At 42.5% G+C, this 24,528-nt stretch overlaps 1 protein-coding gene across 2 annotated transcripts in view; it reads right to left on the reverse strand.

Annotated features, from left to right (window-relative positions):
- The window catches only part of SI (sucrase-isomaltase), a 42,402-nt gene extending 34,175 nt beyond the window's left edge, over nucleotides 1–8,227 (reverse strand). Inside the window, exons 1-5 of one of the 2 annotated variants that reach the window (XM_053951604.1) lie at nucleotides 8,107–8,227; nucleotides 6,714–6,787; nucleotides 2,306–2,426; nucleotides 2,120–2,229; nucleotides 1,316–1,467 (exon numbers count right to left, since the gene is read on the reverse strand). In XM_053951604.1, the coding sequence (XP_053807579.1) occupies nucleotides 1,316–1,467; nucleotides 2,120–2,229; nucleotides 2,306–2,426; nucleotides 6,714–6,787; nucleotides 8,107–8,227 (578 nt within the window). Of the gene's footprint in view, nucleotides 1–1,315; nucleotides 1,468–2,119; nucleotides 2,230–2,305; nucleotides 2,427–6,713; nucleotides 6,794–8,106 lie in introns of both variants that reach the window. The other variant, XM_053951603.1, reaches the window with a different exon arrangement.
- Between the last annotated feature and the right edge of the window lie 16,301 nt (nucleotides 8,228–24,528).

The raw sequence follows: 24,528 nt of genomic DNA on the forward strand, positions 1-24,528 counted from the left end.
GCAGCTGGAGCTGGGTGGCAGAGTCAGGTCTCCACCCAGTTATTTCAGGTTTTCTTCTGACTTTTGATGGAATCAGAGCTCTCCTTTGGGGCCTCAAGTGGAACAAAAGATGGTGGAAGGTCACAGACTTTATCTGAATAGCCAGGATTTTGGGAATGAACTGTTGTAGCATATTGTCCTTCTATAAAGAGGCCTCTCTTTTGCTGGGCTGTTTAAGAGTGGGGAAAAATCCGTGCAAACCTTGTGCAAAGAAATTTATCAAGGATTTATCTCTGCCCTTACCCCATAGTAGCAACAGTTTCCTTTGAGATCCTCAAACTCAGAGTCCAACATCACTGATATTTTTTCTTTAGCAATCCAAATGCAAACACTTTTATGAAATTAAACAAAGGCCTAAGGAAATTTAGACAATATTACAGAGAAATGTTTCAGTGTGGTCCCTCAGGTGTCTCATCCCCCTCCCTGTACCTGTTTAATCAGTCAGGCACTGCTGACTGCCAAGTCCATCTTCTGTGCCCTCTATAATTGCAAATCAATCATTGCAGAGGATTCCAAGCCAGAAAACAATACTAATAAGAGCAAAAAGCAACCCTTAATTAATTCAACTCACAGCCTTGCTAATCCAAGTGGCCCAGCCCTGTGGCAGGTAATCATTCCTGGCTGATTTAATGAGCACCTTCATGCTGGCACTGCCCTGCTCTCAGGGCACTTGGACACCTGTGGCTTGGTGGGTTTGGTTTCATTTACTTATTTTTAGAACATAAATGGGATGAGACAACTCAATGTTCAAGTTCATTAAATATTTTACACACAGCCTTACACAACCAGCTCTCCTTGGATATCACAGGTGTAAAGGGCAGCCTGATTTTGGTGGTTCAGGGCCTCAGCACAAGTGCAGTAAAGAAGATAAACGGTAAAGGAAGGTTAAAAAAAAAGGTTAAAAGGTAAAGAAGATAAAAGGCAATCAGGAATTTTCCCACATGATTTGAATTTATATCAGCAAAGAGTCTGGCAAAGAGGACTGGCAAAGTGTCCCACAGATAATAAAAATGCCCCATATTGAGATTTCCCCAGCAGTGGGAGAACGTGATCAGAGAGCCACACCCGAAACCCTTCAGACAGAGCTCCCCACCTCAGACTTTGTTCCCAAATCCATCCCAAGAGTCCTTGAGGGACGTCCACCAGTCAAGAAGAGGGAAGAAGTAGAATCTGTGTCCAAGAGGACACCTCAGAGGTGGCATCTGGTGTGGCACCACCAGCTCCCAGATGGCACTGGGGCTCCCTGAGTCACCGAGGAAGGCCCACCAGGACTTACAGCACTCTGCCATTGCTGGCTCTGGTCACCACGAGGCCGAAGGGGTTCTGCTTCAGCTCCACCTTGTATTTGGGGCTGGAGGCCGCGGATCCCGTGAACGGCTTCACGTGCTCGTGAGGGACCTCGAACCTTTGAGCGTTAGGGTCAGTGATCTGCACACATGGACACAACACAAGCGTTGGGCCTTTAATTAATCCTCAATATGGGCATTTTCCAGCATTATCCACAGTTCTGATTCAGGGTATTTCCACCCTTATCCCAGTCTGCTTTTATTGTTATTCACTTCCAAGTTTAATTACTCATTTTCAGCCATTTTCTTCACAATATTTGACTCTGTGTTTCCCTGGCTCAGCAGGAACCCTCCACAGGACAAAGTCTCCCACAGAAGGTTCACAATCCCACAAGCCACTGGTATCCCCACATCCATGGCACAGACTTGAGCTCTCCATAGAAAACACAAACCATTGGAAAAGCTAATATTGTCTGTGTGAGGGATGTGATTGGGCCATAAACAAAAAGTAAGTAAACACATTTATCCCCCCCAAACCTTCCTGTGATGAGGACAAATGGTGGATAATAGAAAATCTGAGCTTTCCAGAGGTCTCGGTGATTTTTCCTGCAGAATTCCCACCGTGCCGCATCCCCGTTAACCTGAGGCATCGCAACAGCAGGGAGGACAATGGAAGACCTTCAGTGGGAATCACGAGAGTGCTCCAGAGGCATCAATCCCACACTCCCTGCACAGGCAACCCCACATCCTGCAGAGAAAACAGGTCCTTGGAGCAGAAGAGGACAAAGCCTGACCTTGAATCGGAAGCGGTTGTTTGTCTGATACTCCGCCGTCAGCAGCACGGTCTGGATGTCACTCCCGAAGAGGGAAGGGGACGGCAGCCTCTCCAAGGTGGCCTCAAACCCTTGGGAGACAAACACGAGGTGTTGTGTGGAATGGGACAGCAGGGGCTGGGAGCTGGGGGCCAGCCCAGGGCTTACCTGCCTTCGTGGACCTCTGGGAGCCCTGCACTTGGTAGCCGTGGCTGGGGGAGAAGAAGCACCAGGGCACGCTGGCGTCGCTCTGGGGGTTCCAGCAGCAGCCACGGAGGGAGCAGGTGCTCTGAGCAGGGACAGGAGGGGCACAGATCAGCTGGGGTTGCACAAATGAACCCATACCAAACCAGTTAAAGTGTACATTTCACCCCAAACACCAGAAACCCTAATAATTTCTGCACTCAGGTCAAGCCCTCCATTGAAAAACTCTATGGAGTGAACTCAGTGGTGGCACAGAAAGCACTAAAGAGGGTTTTTTTATGGATTCAGAGTAAACTTGCTTATTGGAGATGTGTTCTTTCTTAAGACCACAAGATCCATAGGTGAAATAAATATTTAAAAAGAATTATTGAAACATCTGAGCTGTGACAGATACAGCAGGGTGTGACCAAAAGTCACACTCTGGAGAGGGGGTGAAATTTATCATGGGATTAACATCTAATACACATCCATATAGGCATAATTGAACATTGTGTATAATATCTACATTTTAATGTAATTTTCCAGTATCAGAAATATTCAGACTGCTTCTGCATAACCTCAAATTGAGATAATTTTTTTTTTTTTAATAAATGCTTTTTTTCAAGCCTCTGTCTCAGTGTAGTGGCACCATGCTTTACTCACACATTCACTAAAAAGCTGAAATTCCTTTGCTTTGCTGTTAGAAATGAACTTGTCCATGTGCTCTGTGTGTGAGGTTTATCTTTGGAGATAAGATTGGGGCAATGAATCACTAAGTTTCCGCTCATTTTCTCTCCTTAAACCCCCATTCATTACTTAGGGCAAAGGACAGTGGCAAAACAACTCTCACTGAGGGTGAAGGGCAATTCCATCAGTGATCTCAGTACCCAGTTCCAAAAGGAACACCTTCCAAACCTCACTTTCACCTCCCCAGTACCAGAAGCTCTTTCTGCCTTCATCTGATTGTGCTCAAATGCTTTTGGTGTTTGTAATAAATATTTAAAATACTCTGCAGCTTGAAATAGGTGGACATGACCCCAAACCTTCATTGCTGCTGTCCTTGTTTTGGGGTTGGAGAGCCCAAGCTGGGCAGAGCAGGTCAAATTATTTTCAGAGGCTCTGGACAGATAAAAGATAAGGCAGCTCCAGCCCAGCAATCAGGCAGGTGCTGAAGGAAGCACTGAGGGAGCTCACAAAGCCACTGGCTTGGGAAGTCTCAGGGCATTTATTTGATAGTGGTTTTACACAGCACAGAAATCACTCAAAACCACCCAAAATGAACCCCAGATCCACCAAACAGGTGAATGCTTTTCCTCTCTGTCTTAGACTCACCCCCTCACAAAATATTTGCTGTCATTTCCATCAGGTTCCAAGCCAAAAATAAGGGCTGGAGGAGAGCTGGAGGGACTCACTTTCCCCCCTTTGACACCCAAAGCCCTTTGTAAGGCTGTGAAAAACCCAGGCTCACCTCCCACCTCCCCAGATGCCACCTGAGAACTCCCCATTTCCCATTCATAAACTATTGCAGGGCAAAGGAGAGGAAGCACCGAGCCCTCCAGGACTGCAGAGATCTCAGCTTGATCCCCTTACATCATTTCCTTCATATACAGGGGACTATCCTAAATATGAGAACAGATTTGCTACTTCCATCCTCTTCTCCCTTCCCAGACAAGTGACCATCCCATAAAAAGCAGAATAAACTGATTTTCCTACAGCCTGGATGCAAGCATCCACATTCCCAGCTTCCTAAGCAATATTTTCTTTTCCCCAGCTATTTCTCCTGAATACTCCTCAACTATTTTCAGCAGTTCCTTCACAGTCCAGTGATATTTTTCCAGCTGGATCTTATCCTGGCAGATTTCTATTTTTTGTGGCATATTGAGCTTTCTGCAGAAGGAAGTAAACACAGGAGCTGAGGATTGGCTGTGCCTGGCACAGAGGAAGGAGCAGAGTTCACCAGAGATACTGGGGAGCCTGTTGTAAAAGCAATCATCTGCTATAAATAAAGATGTGATCCCAGGCTGGGGGCTCTAAAAGCAGCACAACAGATACCAGCACCCAAAGCTTAATTAGGAATAACCCTGGATATGAGGAAGCCGTTTACACTGGGGTACAGCAGGAACTGAGCACCAAGGACTCACAGAAGAGCCTGGCCACGTGCTGAACCAAGATGTGCTGTTCTGTGCATCCACAGAGGCCTCACCAGCGGGGGATTTTGGGAAGAAAAGCACAGAAACCAAGCCCAAACTAACAATTCCCCCTTCCCTGAGCTTTCAGAGGTGTCAGCCTGGCCTACACGAGCTCTGCTCAGTGGAATTCTTGTTTTACTTCTGTGTTCTGCTTGTCTGATCAGACCTCCTGGCAATTTTCCACAGCAGTGAATGGATCCTAAATATCTTCCTTCTTCAAGCAAGTCTATCTTCACCAACCACATGATCAAATAAAAAATATCTATTTCTTTACTTTTGTTATTTTCTTCCTTTCTCTTTTATGCATTTCTTCCTTCCTTCCTCTTCCTTTCTTCCCTAATTTTTATTTTCATTCTTTCTTCCTTACTTTCCTCATTTTTCTCTCCTTCCTTTCTTCCCTCATTTTTCTTTCCTTCCTCTCTTCCCTCATTTTACTTTCCTTCCTCTCTTCCCTCATTTTACTTTCCTTCCTCTATTCCTTCCTCTTCTCTTTTCTTCATTTCTTCTTGCCTTCCTCTTCTTTTCCCCTTCTTTCCTCCTTCCTTTCATTTTCTTTCTTCTATTTATTTCTCATTTATGCAATCCTACTCATTTTCTGGCTCCATCCTGGACATCTTCAGTGACCAAGGAACTCAAGGCAGACACTAACCCTTGTAGATTAGCCAAACCATTTTTCCCAGCTGCTGTTTATTCTGAAAACCACTAACACAAACCACTGCAGAAGGGTGATGCAGGACCTGCACTTTCCCAGATTCTTGCATTAGTGCAGCCTGACACAACCAAATCACTTCCAGGGCAAAATGTCCACAGGAGTGAATGGAATCACTGGGATGGAATTCTGGCTTTCCTCATGGAGTAAAGGTGATATTTATCTCTAACCCTGTCAAATCTGCTGCCTGATCTTCACTAATATTCAGAAATCATTTCTTTTACCTCTAATTCCAGATCAGGCACCCTCAGCGTTGCAATCTGCATCTGTTTTTCTGCTGGGAGCTGTGATTTGATCGTTTTTAATTCTCTCCTACCACCAGCCTTGCAGCTGCAACCAGAGCACCACTGCTCCCCTCCCTGCTTGAGGAGTGCAGCCCTGCAGGTGGGGTGACCGTGTCAAAGGCAGGGATTACAGCTTCAAAGGGTCTGCATGGCTGCTCCTGCAGTGCTCTGCCTGTTCCTGGGGCAGGGAAGGAGCCTGAAGAGGTGAGGAACAGGCTGCGATTTGAACCTTTCCTAACCAGTCCCCTGCAGGACTTTATTGAGCTACAAATTGTAACAAAAACCCACGGCACAAGAGGCTTTAACAACAGCCAGCTCTGGAATTAGGTGGGAATTTCCTCCGAGGTTCAGACAGCTGGGTAACAATTTTTATACCTCTGTGAATGACAGAAGTAATCCACATCCCACTGTTTTGTTTTTTTTTTTTTTCTCCTAAGCTGCTCCTCCCCAGATCAAGGCATCCACGAGAAAGCAAGAAAATTTATAATAAACATGAAAAACAATAATTTAATAATAAGTAATTCAAGAGTAACTATTACAGAAAGGTTCTCAATGTGAAAGAACTGAAAAATAAAGGGCATCATAAAATCATGGAAGGGTTTGGGATGGAAGGGACCTCAAAGCTCCTCTCATTCCAACTCCTTCCATGGGAAGGGAACGTTCCACCATGCCAGGCTGCTCCAAGCCTCACCCAGCCTGAGATGATGCTTTTCACAGGGAATTTTAACTCTGAAATTCTTAAGCTAAAGGTCTTCTCCATACTCTGTTCTCTCAGACACCCCAACCAAACTGGGATCCAAAGTGGGTCTGAAAGGAAACTTCAGAAAGGAAACTCTGACCACACCTTCTACACTGTAAAACTGCACATCTCAGCAAAGGCTGTCATTTCTGAATTATTATAAATGCCAGTTTTTGACCACCACACCAAATGAAACCGTTCAGAAAAAGTTCTTAAAAACCAAGGGTGACTCTTTTAGCTGCTTGATGTCTGACCAATACTTCTGCCACCTCTCCCCAAACCAGAGAAATCAGACCTCCAGGTCAATGGTTGTACAGGAGTGGAACCCCCCTGCAAGCACTGGGAAAATCACAGATTTAAACAGATTAAGGAAATACATGATCTAGTAGAGGCAAATGACATTTTTATAAATAAGCAGGAGATTTTATGGGATGAAATTTCTTTTCTAGTATTTTCCAGAACGTTACCAGACCTGTGTTGCTAGTTGATCCGGGATGCAGTCAATTCTCTCTGCTACTGGTGTATTCTGACATCGTGGGTGAAAGTCTGTGTCTGTGTCTGAGTCTGAGTCTGAATCTGAGTCTGAGTCTGAGTCTGTCAGGGAAATAAAGGAATGGGTTAATACCAGGATCTCTAAACTGCAGGAATAAATTGATTCCCTCTGAACCCGGCACCTGCTTCTGCTGCCTGCTTCCCTAACAACAACAGAGATCCAAATCACTATCAACCATTGCTTCTGTGATTCATTTTTACCTGTGGAAAATGGCACACAATTATTTCAGATACGAAAACTTCACTGTGAATTTTTGAGCATGTAGGTCATTTTGATAATTTTATTTCATTAGTCCACTTTTTAGTGATTCCTGTCAATGTGCTCTGCTTCATTGAAAATACATACAAAACTAAAAATTGGAAGAACTTTCCTCTTCTTAAACTGGGCTGTCATGGTGCTCCTTGCCCTGAGCCAGAGTTTTCCACAGGAGCTGGAATTGGAGCATCAGGGAAAAGCACCTCCACTAAAATGCTCCTTTAGATTTCAGGTTTGTGGGCCTGAATTTCAGGTGGGCAGCTTTAGGTGATTAAAGGGAACACTGAAGGTTACTTCATGTATTTGGGAGCTGTTTGTGTCTGGAACAAGGACTGTGAAGTGCAGGGATGTGCCCTGGGCTGAGATGGACACACACCCCCAGATTTGCCTCTTTGCATCAGCTGCACTTGTGCTTCTTGCTCAGGGAAACTCCTGCTCATGACAGAAACAGGAAAAAATATGCAGATATTAGTCTGGATGGGCAGTTTTACTAAAACACCGAGGTGTTTGCCTTGTATAAGAAATATTTTTTATTTTTCTGCCATTTTCACCTCCAAGCTGTTTGCTCCAGTGCCTGTGTGTGAATGGAATTACACAAAATGGGACTGGAAGTAAAGCAGGTGCTCTGCACCACATCCCTGGAACACAAGGGTTTGCTTATTTATCAGTGCATCAGCAAGAAACACTGGGGGATTTTAGGATTATGATAATATTCCACACAATTTGGCCGCTCCCACATAAGGATCAGGCAGATTTTTTTTCAGAGTTATCTTTTTTTTTAATACTCCAAAATTTGAAATTATCTGAGCTCTATGTTCCTAAAGAAAGTCCAAGCAGTGGAGGGAGAGATAAAAGACTTTTCACGACAATAAACCCTGACTCATGCCATTTATTGCATTCATATCTGGTAACTCTAGTTGTATCATCCACAGGAAGGACTGGCCATGATTCACCTCTGGGTAATGATAAGAGCATTTGGATAATGATAAGAGCAGGAACCCCTGAGCCAGATGCCACTCGGGTTTTTGCTCCTCCAGCAGCCATGGGAAGCTCTCACCTGAAGATTGGACTCCGGATTGCCCCGTGGCCAGCAGCCCAATGAGGACACAGGCGATGATAGTCACCACGGTGAAGAGGACAATCAGAGTGATCTCCAGCCCACTGAACTTCTTGCCCATCTAGAAACCCAGAGAAACTCCATCAGTCAAAGGAAAACACAAGGAACAGCTGAAAGTTACATTTCCAGTGTATTAAATTAGCAGCGTTTATAAACTGGTCTGGTTTTAAGCCACATCACCTAATCCTGAGGCTTAAATAAAACGCTCCTAAGTGCAATAAGTCTCCAGTTCAGGATAATTCATCCAGTGCAGATTATGAAATTGTTACACTGAGAAATGTATTTTCGTCCCTGCAAATCATTTAACACAGAACAATTTATTCCTGAAATTAACCATGGAGTTTCCCACAGGTTATTAAAATCCCTGGAACAGAAAACAAATAAAATCTTCTTCCCCTTTTCCCCCTTTCTAAGCTTTCTTTTCTCCTTTAGAGCAAACAAAAGGTTATTCATTTAAAAAGGAGGAACTTGATTTGTTAAAAATATACCAATGAAAAGCTGGAATAAACTCTGAGGGCATGTCCAGGACACGTGGCAAGGCAAGACAGAGATAAATTGCTTTTTTGTGCAGTGGCAGAACAGACTGTGTACAAGCTCATGGCACAGTGGTTGCTGCTGGAATCACAACTGAAATATGGGAAATAACTCAAAGGAGTCAGTGCCTTAAAAAGCTGTGGAAAACAAAGTTTCCCCAAATTCCTTTTTTATATTTTTGGTGAGAAAGGTGTGCTGAGCCAGGGGAGCTGTGCTGGCTCAGAGAACAACCCAGACCCATCAACACTGAACTGTGCACCAGCAATCAAACTGATTAAAACTAATTAAAACTATTTAAAACTAATCTCAGCAGCCAGATCAATAGACACTGGCAGCTACCACTGCATTTAACTTGTGGTTAAGGGCATTTAACCTCATAAAACAGAGTTAAATACAGAGAAATTGGTTCTTTTTAGTTAAGGAAGTGTGTGCATTGCATTGCAATGGCACATCAGAACATTTTTGCATGTTTTAGTGATGACCCACAGAAGTGAAAAATACTTTAAAATGAACTATTTTGTGTGTGAAATAACAGTTTAAATCATTGCGTGCACCTTTTGCCATTTTTAACCCATCACCATCCCTCCATCACAACCTAAAATCCCCTTTTGCTGTGCTGCCCCAGGTGATATCATCCTAAAACTTAAAAAAACATCATTTCATTCAAGTTCTTGTCATTAAAGCCTCCTATTCCATTGAATTCCAGATCTTTCATCTCCTGGTCTCCCTCCAAACCCTAAACCATTGGAAATAAAGCCTTATAATTTATAAATCTAAGTTCTGTTGCGTGATGAGCATTCATCCAAAGCTCTCCAGAACCCTGGAATAAATAATATAATTAAATAACAAAATGAAAAGCCTTACCTTAAATTTTTTGTGGTTCCTTCATTTGCTGCTCCTGACTGTGAAGCTCAGCATCAAACCTGGGGCTTTATGAGCTGCTGTTATCAGTTCTCAGCTGTGTTTGCAAAGCCCGGGGCCAATGGCAGGCGCAGCCAGAATTACAGGCAGATTACAGACACTCTTTGGACCAAACACTCTTTGGACTTCAATATGAAGCATCAGGTTCTGCAGAGGAGTGAAAAGCAGCTGTGAAATGCCAGTCAGCTCATCCAGTTGCATGACTCGGGTTTTTAATCTCTTCTGTTTCCATATCTTTGTTACTTTAACCTTCATGGAGCCCTCATGTTCCTCATGTATTATTTCTGCTTAATCACCACACGAAGTTGCTAAACATTCCCAAATGAGGGAAAGAGCTGCTGAACATGTTGCAGGGGAGAATCACATTGATGACCATTAAAATTTTTATTGGAATTAACTGCAAAATATTAATCTCAAATCAATATAAACATATTTCAAGGAATAGTACTAATAAATGTCAAAAGCAGATGAATAAGATGAAAGATTAACAGAGAAATGTTATCATTTTATAGCAAAGAGGTTTCAATCATAACCTTAATATGAATCCTTCATATCTAACTGGTTTTTGTCGTTTTCTTGCAAATGATAGGTGGGATTCTAACATTAAATCTGTATTTTCTAAAGGAAAGTTTTCAATTCATATTATTAAAGCATTTACAAGTGATTTTTCAATAATAAAGAAATGGCTGAGAAGCGCCACTTGTATTTTTTTTACTGCTCATGAATTTACTCCAATTCCTCCATGCCTCAGCTCTGCCTGGAATGAGAAATTTTGAATATTTTCTGAGAATCACAGAGGGGATGGGCTCCTTTTCCTCAGTCAGCACTTAAAGGAAGGAAAATCAATGGCACACACAGAGCACTGGGCCTTCCTTCCTTCCTTCCTTCCTTCCTTCCTTCCTTCCTTCCTTCCTTCCTTCCTTCCTTCCTTCCTTCCTTCCTTCCTTCCTTCCTTCCTTCCTTCCTTCCTTCCTTCCTTCCTTCCTTCCTTCCTTCCTTCCTTCCTTCCTTCCTTCCTTCCTTCCTTCCTTCCTTCCTTCCTTCCTTCCTTCCTTCCTTCCTTCCTTCCTTCCTTCCTTCCTTCCTTCCTTCCTTCCTTCCTTCCTTCCTTCCTTCCTTCCTTCCTTCCTTCCTTCCTTCCTTCCTTCCTTCCTTCCTTCCTTCCTTCCTTCCTTCCTTCCTTCCTTCCTTCCTTCCTTCCTTCCTTCCTTCCTTCCTTCCTTCCTTCCTTCCTTCCTTCCTTCCTTCCTTCCTTCCTTCCTTCCTTCCTTCCTTCCTTCCTTCCTTCCTTCCTTCCTTCCTTCCTTCCTTCCTTCCTTCCTTCCTTCCTTCCTTCCTTCCTTCCTTCCTTCCTTTCCTCCTCCATCCATCCATCCATCCATCCATCCATCCATCCATCCATCCATCCATCCATCTCCCCTCAGATCAATGCCACCACTCACAGGGACTCAGGTGAAGAACAGGCAGAGTTTCCAAACAAACCTCACCCCTCCTTTCCATGGGAACAACACCCAAGTCCAAGAAAACGCTGGAAACATTGCTAAAAATTGCTAAATATGCTGCTTTTGAGTGTCTATTAAAAAACCAGAATGGTTTCGTGTGCATTATGAGGATGACAACAGTTGGGGAAGCCTGAGGGGTTTCTTTGATGGATATTTGTTCTCCAAAGTTGATTTATTTCATTTGACTGTTCCAGGAAAGCCCTGGGCCCAGCACGGCATATTCCACGGGTTCCATTTAACAATCTCCCTGCCATCAATAAAACCATTTGCTTAAGTGCTTCCCTGAACTGGCAGTGCCACAAACCTGTTATCCATCAGCCAGGGAACGCTTCCCTGCCGCGCCAGGGCACAGAACCGGGGAGCACCGAGCTCTCCAGGGAGGGTTTCCCAGCAGGTTTCCCAGCTGAGTGTGCTTTCGTTATTCCCAAAGGACACCAAGGCAAGGTGTGAGATCAAAATCCAAGTGGGAGGAACGGGGAAGACTCCTCAGCCAGGGACACTGAGAGGCCATATAGACAATGAGAACTCCATTAAGTGAGGAGCTGGAGCAGCGTGGTCTCTGCTGGCTCCTGCTTTGGTTTCCAGGAATTCAGAGCTGATTCCTTTCCGACAAAAAGCTGGGAAGAAGAATTCTTGGAAACCCAGGGGTACAGGCTGAGCTGGAGAGAATGGCACAGGAAAGCAATCTAGGAAATGAGGTACTGTTAAAAATGCACTAATTTAAAAAGAGACATTTATCTCTTTGCTTTGAACAGGCCCATTTTTAATTAAATCACACACAACTTGGCAAGCTCATTAACTGGGCAGAGTGGGCTCCCTGACATTCCTTCAGTCAGCAGGGCTAAAAATTGGGGTTTCAGCTACAGGACCATGCTAGGAAACAGAAATGGCTTATGCTTTGTCTACAGTTTAATAATATTTGTTTTTTCACTGTTTGGGTGTCAAATATTTAATATAAGTTAGAGTTACAGCCCTTAATTTCTGTAAGAATCTGTTGGCACGTTTCCAGTCCAGCCAGGAACATAATTGTTATTCTGGAAGGATGTCTGGCACAGATCCAGCAGGAACACACTCCTGTAATCCCCACATTCCTCCTTTACACGGCTGAACCCACCCTGCAATCCCACTTCTCCAAACTGGGAGCTCTCCAGGCGAGCTCTGGCCACATCCAAGCAAGGGAAAAGGCTGAGCTGTTTTTAGAGGCCTGGAATCTCCTCCAGACATTCAGCTGAGCAAGGCAAGGAGCTGTGAAGTCTCACCAAGGCACTGGAAACAGATTTTCCCCCAAAGAGACTCTGGAGAGAACGAATTTGGATTCATCCCATGTTGTGTCATTTTCCCAAAGCACATCACAATTCAAGATCAGATGCTGTGAGCTCCGACTCAGACAAAAGCAGTTTTCATTTTATAGTAATTGACAACCAAAATATTTTGATTTTGTTTACCAAACAGACAGAGAAATAATATCAACTGAGTCATTTCGTTGTTGTGGAAAAACAGAACATATTTAAAGTTCATTTTCGAAGTATGTGCAGTTCTTCTCAAAGAAATGCAAACAGACATTGTATAGAAATTGTTTGTTCTAGATAAATATGCTTCTTTACGTCTCAACAATGGATCTTTATTCCCATTCCAATACCACTTTTGATCCAACAGAGTATGGCAGAGGTGATGAACATTAAAATTTTATGCCAGTGCTCTTTACGGATTTTTATGAGGTCAAATTAGAGACCAGTGATAATTAGAGATCAGTGATCATGATAATGATGACAAAGGTAAGAATTCCAATGGATCTATGGTGCATAGAAAGAGGGATGCATTTTGCAGTTCTCAGTGCAAATGAGGAAATGACTTGCTGGGAGTCTCTAAAACACAAAAATAATTACTGGAAGTCAGTGCAGAACACACTGCTCAGGTGATGACTCAGTGCAAAGACCTGAAATCAGAGGAGAAATGTTATAACAACACTCCTAAAAAACCCCAAACCCTCTCATTCCTATTTTAATTGCTGCTGAACACAAAAAGCACGAAGCGAGAAGGCGTCAGATGTAGAAGGAACAAGTGTCAGGATGGTTTGAACCATAATCATGAATATAAATCACTTGATTATGTCTGAAAATTAATAACTGCTGCTGCTCAAGATAGCAAAGGGTAGCTCTTAGTAGAGCCAAGTCTTGTGTATTGCCAATATTTATTATCTACCTTCTCAACTGACAGAGAAATTACAAGATTGCACAAAAAAAAAAAAAAAGAGAATATTTTTCTTTTGGCCATTCATGCATAAATATGTGGAAATATCAAAATGTGCCTGACATTATTACTTGATTGAAATTTATCATCTGATTTTTTGATTTTTTTTTTTTTTTTAGCTGTAATAAGAGAACATCAGGGATATTCCAGAATGGAAATATCCTACAAGCAAGAGATTTGAACCTGGAATTTGTAGCTGACAATGTTCACTCCAGGATAGAGTTCACTGCCTGTAAATGAAGGGGAAAAGGAAAATTAATATTTGCTTCCAGCTAATTGCTGGCTCCAGATAATGCACCAAGCCGAAAGTGACTCTCAGCTGCATCCCCCCAGCTCTGCTTTGGGCAAAATGGAGAGAAAGGAATTCTTCATTTGCAGCTGGATAAAAACATCAACCATAGAAAAGCTGAAAAAAATCACAAACAAGCAGAAAGAAATTTAATAAATTAGTAATTATCCTTCCTCCTCAAATATCTGAATTCTCAATTTGTTGATTTTTCAGACCAAGCCTGCTGTAGGTGCTGGTTTTGGGGTCCTTTCACTGGGAACAACTGTCAGGTTTTACTTTCAAATCGTCCTTTTCTCAACTTCTTCAGCTTTATGTGATTTTTTATTTTCATGTTCCTTCCTACCTGGAATGTACCAGAAGAAAGGAATTTTCACTCCTGCTGGCAGACCTAGAAACAGCAGTGATGTTTTCTGCACGGGGACATATCAAGGTTAATATTCAAGTTAAATTTGAATAAAGTTTTTAATAAAAAAATGGGTATTGCTTCCTATGAAACCTAATTGGTGAGAAGTTGAAGAACTGGTTAAGAAAGGATGTATCATGTCTTAAATCCCTTTAAAAAATGTCCTTCCTTCTCCTTTGGTTCCTTAAAAACAGGGGAAATTCTTAAACCTCCCAAGGCACGCCATTAATTTTGTGCCTTCTAGAAATGCACAAATTCAAATGTGGTGAGCTTAAGTAAAGCAGATACTCTTCAATAATTCAAATATGGACAAATGAGAGTCTTGGATTTAAAAGCCCAAATCAGCCCTCTGTATTTAGGCTGTCCAAAGACTCAGTAACATAAAATAAATATTGACACAACCACCTCTTCATGCCAGTTTGGAGACACATATGCACAGACCACCAGGACACCCAGGAGTCTGCCAGCTCCAGAGATCCTTGAGTCATACATCAGGCAGGTCCAAAATAGCCTTGGATGGATTTTGTAATGCTAGTTAAGAAAAAAAAAAAAATTGGGGAGTCTTAATTTCTTGGCTGGTAAATATGAATATTTTTATGACCAGAAAGACCAGAAATTTTAGGAGTTTTTTTTTTTTAATGAAGGTTAATATCTAGGTTAAAAATTACAAGAATAATAATAATTAAAAGAAAGCATTTTAAGGTGAAATTACAGATCTGCAATAATGACAACAACCTGAAAGGAATAGAAACCTCCAATTAGTAAGTAACACTCAAAATGAACCTTATAAAGTCCTAACTTCATTAGCCACCATTCCTACCCTATTCCATTGAGTTTTTTCATGCTGTTACTGAACAAAAGCTGAAATGACAGATTATGCCCCAGCTTTTGGAGAGAGGAAAAGATAATTCTGAAAGGAGCTGCTTAATGAAATCAGGGCTTTGACCCTTTGCAATTTTTTTGTCAGAGCTTTTCTGCTGCTCCCATGACTTTCCCTGTCCTTGCTGCAGATGGTCCAACGGCCAATTCCTGAGTTCCTTGCTGCTCCTGAGCAGGAAACGAAACAAAACCACCGTTATTATCTCTTGATTCCTTGCCAGCTTTTTGCTTATTTAGACATGGTACTGCTGGATATTATTCAGCTTTGCATTTCTTACCAGTAAAAAAAGAATAGATGGCTATTGTAGGAAAACAAAAGGATTAAAGGCTTAGGAGCTTTGGGTGCATGTTTAATATTCAGATATTTGTAATAACAACTGAGAGATGCAAACAACATCAGTGCCAAGAAGGCGATTTCCTTACACCTGTTTTTGTGTGGTAATTCAGGGAGCACTGCCCAGGAGGGCTGGGCTGGGCAAGGGACATTGCTGAGGCAGAACCCAGCAGCTCATCCCAACACCATCCAAGATATAGGAAAACTCAAAGTTCACAGCTTTGACCTTCATTGCCTCTGTCACCTCCATGGAATTTCAACTCCTGGTTGTTGAGTCTTTATTTATTTTTGCCAAGGTCAGGATTAAATCATGAGATGGGATTTCTTGTTGGGACTCAGCTGTTTGTTAGTTCTTATCCATGCCACAGTCTCACAAACCCTGAGTTCTGCAGCACTTCACTCCAACAAACTAAAAATGGAGCCCCATCTCTCTCTCTACAAGGCCTTTTAAGGATAAACTGTGTAATTAAGAAATTACACCTAAATTATTTTTACTTTTAACCCAATAACCAACCACCTGTGCCCCACAATGGGGTCTTTTTATCCAATTACACAAAACCACCCAAACCCATGGAGGAGAAGGAGGAGGAGGAGGAGAAGGAGAAGGAGAAGGAGAAGGAGAAGGAGAAGGAGAAGGAGAAGGAGAAGGAGAAGGAGAAGGAGAAGGAGAAGGAGAAGGAGAAGGAGAAGGAGGTGATGAAGAAGGTGAAGAAGGTAAAGAAGGACCAGCCTCCGCCCCAAAACCTCCATCTTACTTTATATATATTACCATATTCCAATCCCTTAAACTCTGAGTTTTCACCCTGTGATATCACACACTTCTATTCAAGCTACACCCCCACAATCCCAGTTCTGTCATTCCATTTTGGAAGCTTCTCCATGGCCTCAGGTCAATGCAGAGTTCTCCTGGGGGTCAGTGCCTGGCAGCACAGAAAGTCTGAAATTCTCATAACCTGGGTTCCAACACCTAGTGACCTCTCAACTTGCACCCAGGGGTGATTTTTGTATCCCTGGGATGAAGGATTCCAATCTTCCATGAAAAAATGTTCATCCATGCCATTAGATGCCACAAAACCTTGCAGATTCTGATCATACTGGTTCCAAGCTTTTCTCTCCAAACACAACAGCTGGAAGATGTATTTCCTTGGGGGTTTTTAATGACATTTTTACAGTCTCTTGTAATTCAAGTGGGAGTGGGAATGAAAGCATCAAACAGTGTCAGACTTTGAACAAAGCCTGGGGACCAGCGAAGCTGTGGGTGTTGCTCATCCCACCTCGGCAGTTCTGCTCCTCACTGGAAGATTCTCCATAGGAGTGACACCTCCTCAATATTTGCACACATTTATTCATATAAACACACTTATATACATTTAATTCAGCTGCCTTTAGGAGTCCTTGATCACAGAGATGCCCTGGTCAGGCTTGAACCATGAAGATGGAAATCCATGCAGAGATTTAGAACTGAGATTACCGAAATGTCGCTTCGACAAATTATTTAAACACCTCCATTTATTTATTCTTTGATCATGGAGCGAGCAACACTAAAAACAACAAGCAGGGAACTAAAAAGGGGAAAAGCTGATAAAAAACTCAGGGGAAATCCTGGAAAAAATGTTTAATGCAAAGTGTCCCCAAGGCGTGACACCTCCCAGGGTACATCGTCCCTCAGCCCTCTGCTCCAGCAAGAGTCCGAGGCGCCAAGGACTGGTGTCAGGAGAGCCTCAAGTCTTTATTAAATGTATGGAACAATACCTTGGCAAACTGGCTAAGACTGGAAGCCCCAGGATAACCCTGAATCTGCATTTTGAAGGCTTTCAGGGCCCGTGGAAGGTGTGTGCTGTGAGATAAAGCAGCCGGCTTTGAAAAGAAGACTTTAATCCATTCGATATTTGCCATCTAAATAGCTCCACTCTGCTAGACCTGAAGCTTTCCCTGGAACACAAGTGCTGTTTCCCTTTTCTTCATTTTCCCAGTTATCTTGTTTTACAGCTTTCTCCACGCCAGTCCTTAGCCTACATTTAGGCAATTATTTCCCTTTCCTTGCAGCAGAAATACAATATCTGATGGTGGCAAACATGCAGAGCACAGAAGTTCCTGAGTCTCACTCCAGCATCTTATTACACTGCCCCATTTTCTCATTTGTTGTGTAATTATGGGCAATTAGGGCTGAGAGCACTGAGGTCCGTTCTGTTTCTTGAAGTGTGTTTGCCATAAAATCTCCATTTTAGCCCTGCTGTAGCTCATTGGAGGGGAAAACATGTAGAGTTTGATTCAGTGAAAGCAAAGTTAGAAGGGCCTTCCTTCAAGTGTCCAAATCCCAGGGCAGCCTCTCTGGGGGCAGAAAACCACGACTGGAACTCACTCTTGTTCCTTTCTGGTTGTGACTCCTGGAATATGGGTAAAACATATCCAGGGATGACACTGCTCATACTTTGAGTGTTTGAAGAAGCCACAGATATCGACTCCTGTCTGAAAGTTTAAAAATGATCTGATAGAGAGAAAATCATGTACAGAATCCAGGGAAATCAGTGGAAGGTAATAACTCATTAGCTTATAAAATATTCCAGAGAGATTGAACTCCCTCACATCTAGAAGGAAAAAGAATTCCTTACGTTTTCTCTTCCTTTGGTGTGCTGATGGTCACATAGATAGTGTATATTCAACAATTAACTCCATTTCTCAAGTTTTTGAATATATAGTTCAATTCTTGGGTGTTTATGCTCCTTAGTTGCTCCACCAGGGATACAAACACCATTCTCTGTCGGGTGTGGATGCACTTCTGCTCAACTTCCTTGGAACAATCCCTTTGCAGCCTGAATCACTACAGCAAAAACCAAACACAAAACGTGTCAGAAATTTGCCCTGATTAAATCCCACTGCTCTCCCCATAATTGCCTAAACTTCTGCTTCAATAAGGCACTATTTGCTTATTTTTCTATAGGATTTACAGCTTTAGTGACACCATAATTACAGCAAAGATACACAAGTCACTTAAATTACCGCAGCAATTAAACCAGACTAACGTGCCACAATTATTTCCTCCAAGACAAACAGCAACTTTCCTAGGATCCTTTATTTCTTTGTTTGATGCCATCCAGCATTTCCAGCCTCTGCTTGCTTTCCCTGTGTCAATAATGCTTTGGAAGTGGCAGCTAAAATTCCAAAAGTGAGGACAGCAAATGCCATGTGTAGAATTGCTCAGGGATGAGCACAGCTCAAGAGTTTTGCTGTTGAAATGGCAGCTCTCTGCTCTAGCACTGAACCAGTTATTCATGTTAAAAAGCTTGAATTTACCTCCAAAAGGTTCCTGTATTCAGAATGATGCAGAAACCTCATAACAAAAGAACAGCATCAGGGCAATATCCCCAAGTTTCTGTGCCTAATGGATGGAGAAATGAAGTGACACCAGGTTACATAAAATACTGATGCTCACTTTTCAGTTACAGGGTTTTATGTGTTTTGCATGCAAAAGGTCTTCCTGCTTGGAAGGTTTACTACCAGAATAAATTATTATTACAACGTGTCTTCGTTTGCACAAGTGCTTCTTCAGCTGGCAGCAAAGAATAACTTGGGAGCTGATGTATAGACATTTTTTTAAAAAACTCACATTTTTCTCGAAAATTTAAGTGCAAGGATATCTGCACAAGCTGTGTAATTTATCACAGTGATTTCTGTTAGGGTACCTCTGCAAACAGGAGAAGGTTTTTCACTGCATTTTGGTGTTTTATTATTTCCCACTTGAAATGCCCAAATCCCATCAGGCTGGGCTGACAGCACGGGGATCAGACATTCCCTCCTGTCCTGGCAGCAATTTCACCCCTGCCTTGACTGGCAGGGCTGCCCTGGCATGCTGCCAGCGGAGCATCCTCTCACAAATCCAAACTGCCCTGATATTTCCTCTCTTTATGGGAATATCAAAGTTACCAAGGGCTTTAAGGTCGTTAAGAGCTGTCCAGAAAATCTGCTCCTTGCTCAGTGGCTGAATTGTAAATGAAAGATCCAGCTCCATTATCTAAAGCGTTATCTAAAGCAGGCTGGGGACAATTCAGAGGGACAGATAATGATATTGGCCTTGGAGCTGGGAAAAGAAATGCTTCAAAGTAAAGCTTTGCCCTCACACTTTGCATTTTAAAAGTCTTCAAACCTCAGTGTTAAGATGAGGTTAAGATGAGTTTATAGGAGGAATATTTAGTAAAGCCAGGAAATAAATGTGATTATTTCTATAACAGACCTTGTTTATCATGAGAAAAATTTGAGCTAGTTCAAATTTTAGTCCTGAAAACCAAACTAACTTCATGATGTTGCACTGGGCCAAATCATGCTCTGCATTGCCTTCTTTAGTAATTATATCCTGACAGTGCATAATTAGTGTCTCAAGTCGAATTCCCCCACAGCCATCAAACTTGCAAAGAAAATAAAAACTAAAACAAGGCACAGGTAGAAGGCTCAGGAGACACGAGGAGCAGGAGGGGGCTGTGTGGGATGTGTGTGTTTGGTGCAGTCACACACGGGCCTAATTTAGAACCACAGTTTTCCTGACTCCAGCTGGATCTAGACGAGAACCAGGAGGTTCAGATCCTGTGGAGAGTCCACCAGCAGAGCCAGGAATATCCATCTGCCACAGGAGGAGGCTGAGCACAGCAGTTTTTATCCTATTCCTGCTCCTCCAGCACAGACCTCCTTCTGTGAGCCTCCCTTGCCACGCTGGGGGGACAAACGGGTACCAAAACACAGGAGGGACACCTTAAAGAGCCATAAATCCCCATGGCTCACCAGCAGAAGTGTCCACCCACGCGTTTCTTGCTTAATTAATTAACAATTTAGCTGCTAATGATGTTCGCTCCATATATAACCAGAGTTCTTGCCAGGGAGCTCCATCAGACAGACCCCTCACCCAGCCAGTGGAAAAACCTCTCAGAAAAAAAAAAAAATCCCAGAAAATGTGTCTGGGTGTAAGAGGCACAAATTCTAAATTACTGATTACACCCAGAGCTCTGAGCAGGCTGAGACAATCCAGAAATAATCTGTTCCATCAGATTCTGCCTGCTGGGAAAAAGGAACAAGACCTGGTTTGAGCCCTTTGCTGGCATCACTTCAGGAGGAGAGAAACTGTGGCTGAGTGGCAGCTCTGGAGTAAACCAAGCTTCGAGCTCAGATTTAAGTAATAATGTGACCCTTAGCATGGTGCAGATCCCATTTGAAGGCTGCCACATTTCCAGGGGCAAGTTCTGCATAAAGCAGCAGCTAAATTTTCAAGGAATGGGAAGCTGGAGTTGAAAACAGATTCAGAGATGAGTGTATTTATCTGTACAAGATAAATCAAGATGAACAGATCAATATTCCTCTTTCCAGCTGTCAGCAAAACACACAGCAAAAGTCAATTCCATTAATAACATTCCTTCTGTTAATTTAATTTTGCACCTTTTCCCTTTCCTGTTCATTAGAGACATAAAATTCCTCTTCTAAATAAAGATTATGGGGATTTTAAATATTTAAGCCAAGCTTAATTTCACTTTTTTTCCTATGGGAAGCACTAGGGGAAGCTGTGACAGAGAAGCAGACTCTGGGCTGCTTGGCCAGCAAAATTTCAGGTGTGACTTCTCTTGTGGTCCCTTGATGGTGCCAAAAATGCTTCCCTGGGCATCTCCTCCTGATGGGTGGTGGGAAACATCCACAGGATGGAGATGAGGCAGTGATTAATATTTCCATAATGAACAAATAATTACATATGATATAACTATATATTAATAACTATCTGCAGTTATAGCACCTGAAGTGATAAACACCCTTAAAATTAATATCTGTTTGTGTAAAGTTGAGAAAAAGTTGTGCTACTCTCCCTGTGTGAGTATCATGTCTGCTAAATGTCACAAATAGCACACAAAAATCTGGCAAAAAAAGAGTTTCTACTTAAAACTCCATTGAGTGAGTGGATAAAATGCTATTCCTTTGAAACTGTGGGTGGTGTTTACAAACACAGAGGTATTCTGGCATCTCAAAGTAAGCAATTTTCTCTGCTTCCAGAGCAAGGCTGGGTTCCTGCAGATCCCTGTAAGCTCTGGGTTTAATGAAGCTGAAAATAACCTTCAAATCTGAGGATCAGCCTCATTGCAGTTGCTCCCTGCTTTAAATCTGCTTTAACTCACAATTGCATCCTATTTAGGATTGCTTCATTTCCAAAGTGATGGCTGATGGAAACTCAAGCCACTTCCAAGTCTGATGCATTTGCCAAGTAGAAATATTCCAAATCTAAGAGGAAAATGAACATTATTAACCACAAAAGGAATGAAATGTAATATTTTGATTGGTGTGGGAGACCCTTTGATGTTGCTCAGGAAATACAAAGTGTTTCAACCATTCTGGTGCAGGTGGTTTCTTTGGGGGTTATTTATCTTTACTGCAAAACAAAGCGTGAAAATCCCATTATTTTGGACAGATGAGAGAAAAGAGCACATTTTGGTGGCAGTGTGGGCACTCACCTGCCTGTGGAAAAGATCCCTGTGGATGTTTCCCACCACCCATCAGGAGGAGATGCCCAGGGAAGCCTTTGGGCACCATCAGGGACCACAGGAGGAGTCACACCTGAAACTTCGCTGGCCAAGCCAGCCCAGAGTCTGCTTCTCTGTCACAGCCTTCCCCAAGGGGAAAAAGAGTGAAATTAAGCTTGGCTTAAATATTTAAACCCCCCATAATCTTTATTTTGAAGAGGAATTGTTTGTCTCTCTTTTTGTGTGACATTTCTGACATTTAACATGCATAATACTCACATAGGGAGAGTAGCACAACTTTTTCTCAACGTTACACAAACAGACATTAATTTTAAGGGTGTTTATCACCCTGAGATTGTTATTAATATATAATTATATAATATCTGATTATTTGTTCATTATAGAAATATTAATCACTACATCACCATTAAAATGTTTATGCCTGAAGAGGTCCTTAAACAAATAAACACTGAGAATTAAACTGATTCTCTTTTGGGGGCTGGAGTATGGAAGGCTTTCTAATTACCTGGATAATTAAGAGGTTTGGTGCACCATTGTATTTTTTTCTCTAGAGACCACAATGTACTTTTCTGAAATTGAACAAAGGCCCAAGGAAATTTTCCAGAGACAATATTCCAGAGAATTGTTTCAGTGTGGTCCCTCAGGTGTCTCATCCCCCTCCCTGTACCTGTTTAATCAGTCAGGCACTGCTGACTGCCAAGTCCATCTTCTGTGCCCTCTATAATTGCAAATCAATCATTGCAGAGGATTCCAAGCCAGAAAACAATACTAATAAGAGCAAAAAGCAGCCCTTAATTAATTCAACTCGCAGCCTTGCTAATCCAAGTGGCCCAGCCCTGTGGCAGGTAATCATTCCTGGCTGATTTAATGAGCACCTTCATGCTGGCACTGCCCTGCTCTCAGGGCACTTGGACACCTGTGGCTTGGTGGGTTTGGTTTCATCTATTTCTTTCTTTTTCAGAACCTAAATGTGGAGAAAGAATTCAATGGATAAGTCCATGCAATACTTTACACACAGAGTCACTTCCAGTGGAATTAATTTGTGTATCTGGGAGCTGTTCATGGCTGGAACTGTGAAGTGCAGGGATGTGCCCTGGGCTGAGATGGACACACACCCCCAGATTTGCCTCTTTGCATCAGCTGCACTTGTGCTTCTTGCTCAGGGAAACTCTTGCTCATGACAGAAACAGGAAAAAATATGCAGATATTAGTCTGGATGGGCAGTTTTACTAAAACACCGAGGTGTTTGTCTTGTATAAGAAATATTTTTTATTTTTCTGCCATTTTCACCTCCAAGCTGTTTGCTCCAGTGCCTGTGTGTGAATGGAATTACACAAAATGGGACTGGAAGTAAAGCAGGTGCTCTGCACCACATCCCTGGCAGGCAGTGGTTTCTGAGCTAGCAGTAAATGTTTTTATGGTTATAGGGTTTTTCACACACACTTTTTCTGCTCCCACAGTCACCTGATCCTCGATCAGGGGTGTGCTGATGCTAAAATCCAAGGAGGACACATCCTGTGACCGTCACCAGGCAGAAGAGGATGATCAGGGTGAACTCCAGCCCTCTAAATTCCTCTTGCCCATCCAGACCCAGAGAAACTCCACTGGCAAAAGGAAAGCACAAGTGACAGCTTTGAAAGCTCCATAAATTACATCACTAGCTTATTCAATTATCAACACTTATAAATAATTCAGGTTTTAAATCGTGCCCCCTAATCTCAGGGTTTAAATCAAACACTCTTTAAGGACTCTGTGAAATAAATCTCCGGTTCAGGACAATTCACCCAGCACAGATTACAGCTTTATTACACCAGTGGGCAAGCACTGAGAAATGTTTTTTTATTCCTTGAAAAGCACTTTACACACAGACAATAATTTTCTCCTGAGATGAACTATGGAGTTTCCTACAGGTTACTAAAATTCCTGAAAAGGAAAAGAAACAAAACGAGGTTATGGGCTTTTTTTTTTTTTTTTGCATGTTTTCACCTCTTTTAGAAGTAATGTCCAGCTGAGCTTGTTGATTTGTTAAAAGTGAATTTACTACAACCTCTAGGGAGCTCTCTGACGTGCTCAGAACATGTGGCAAGGCAAGACAGAGGTAACAGGGTGAATGTCCTGTTTGTGCAGTGGGAGCACAGCTCCTGTGCACAAGTCCCGAGATGTCACCAGAGGTGCAGCTCAGTGGGAGCAGCAGGAACTGTCACAAGAGCTCCACGGGTGGCTGCTGAAATCCCAGCTGAAATGGGAGCATGTTTAAATGGACTCCAGCCTTAAACTGCTGAAAACCTCACGGTTTTCCCAAATTCCTTTTCTTTAGTGAGGCAGAGCGGAGCAAGGAGCGCTGAGCCAAGGGAGCTGTGCTGGCTCAGAGAACAACCCAGACCCATCAACACTGAACTGTGCACCAGCAATCAAACTGATTAAAACTAATTAAAACTAATTAAAACTAATTAAAACTAATCTCAGCAGTCAGATCAATACACACAGGCAGCTACCACTGCATTTAACTTGTGGTTAAGGGCATTTAACCTCATAAAAGAGAGTTAAATACAGAGAATTTGGTTCTTTTTAGCTAAGAAAGTTTGGGAATATCTGTGCTCAGAAAAGCTGTGGCTGCCCCTGCACCCCTGGGAGTGTCCAAGGCCAGGTTGGATGGGGCCTGGAGCAACCTGGGAAAGTGTTGGGGGCAGAAAAAGATGAGTTTTAAGGTCCCTTCTGACCCAAACTGTTCCATGATCATC

This window comes from Vidua chalybeata, chromosome 10 (assembly GCF_026979565.1).
Source record: "Vidua chalybeata isolate OUT-0048 chromosome 10, bVidCha1 merged haplotype, whole genome shotgun sequence".
Classification (NCBI taxonomy): Eukaryota; Metazoa; Chordata; class Aves; order Passeriformes; family Viduidae; genus Vidua; species Vidua chalybeata.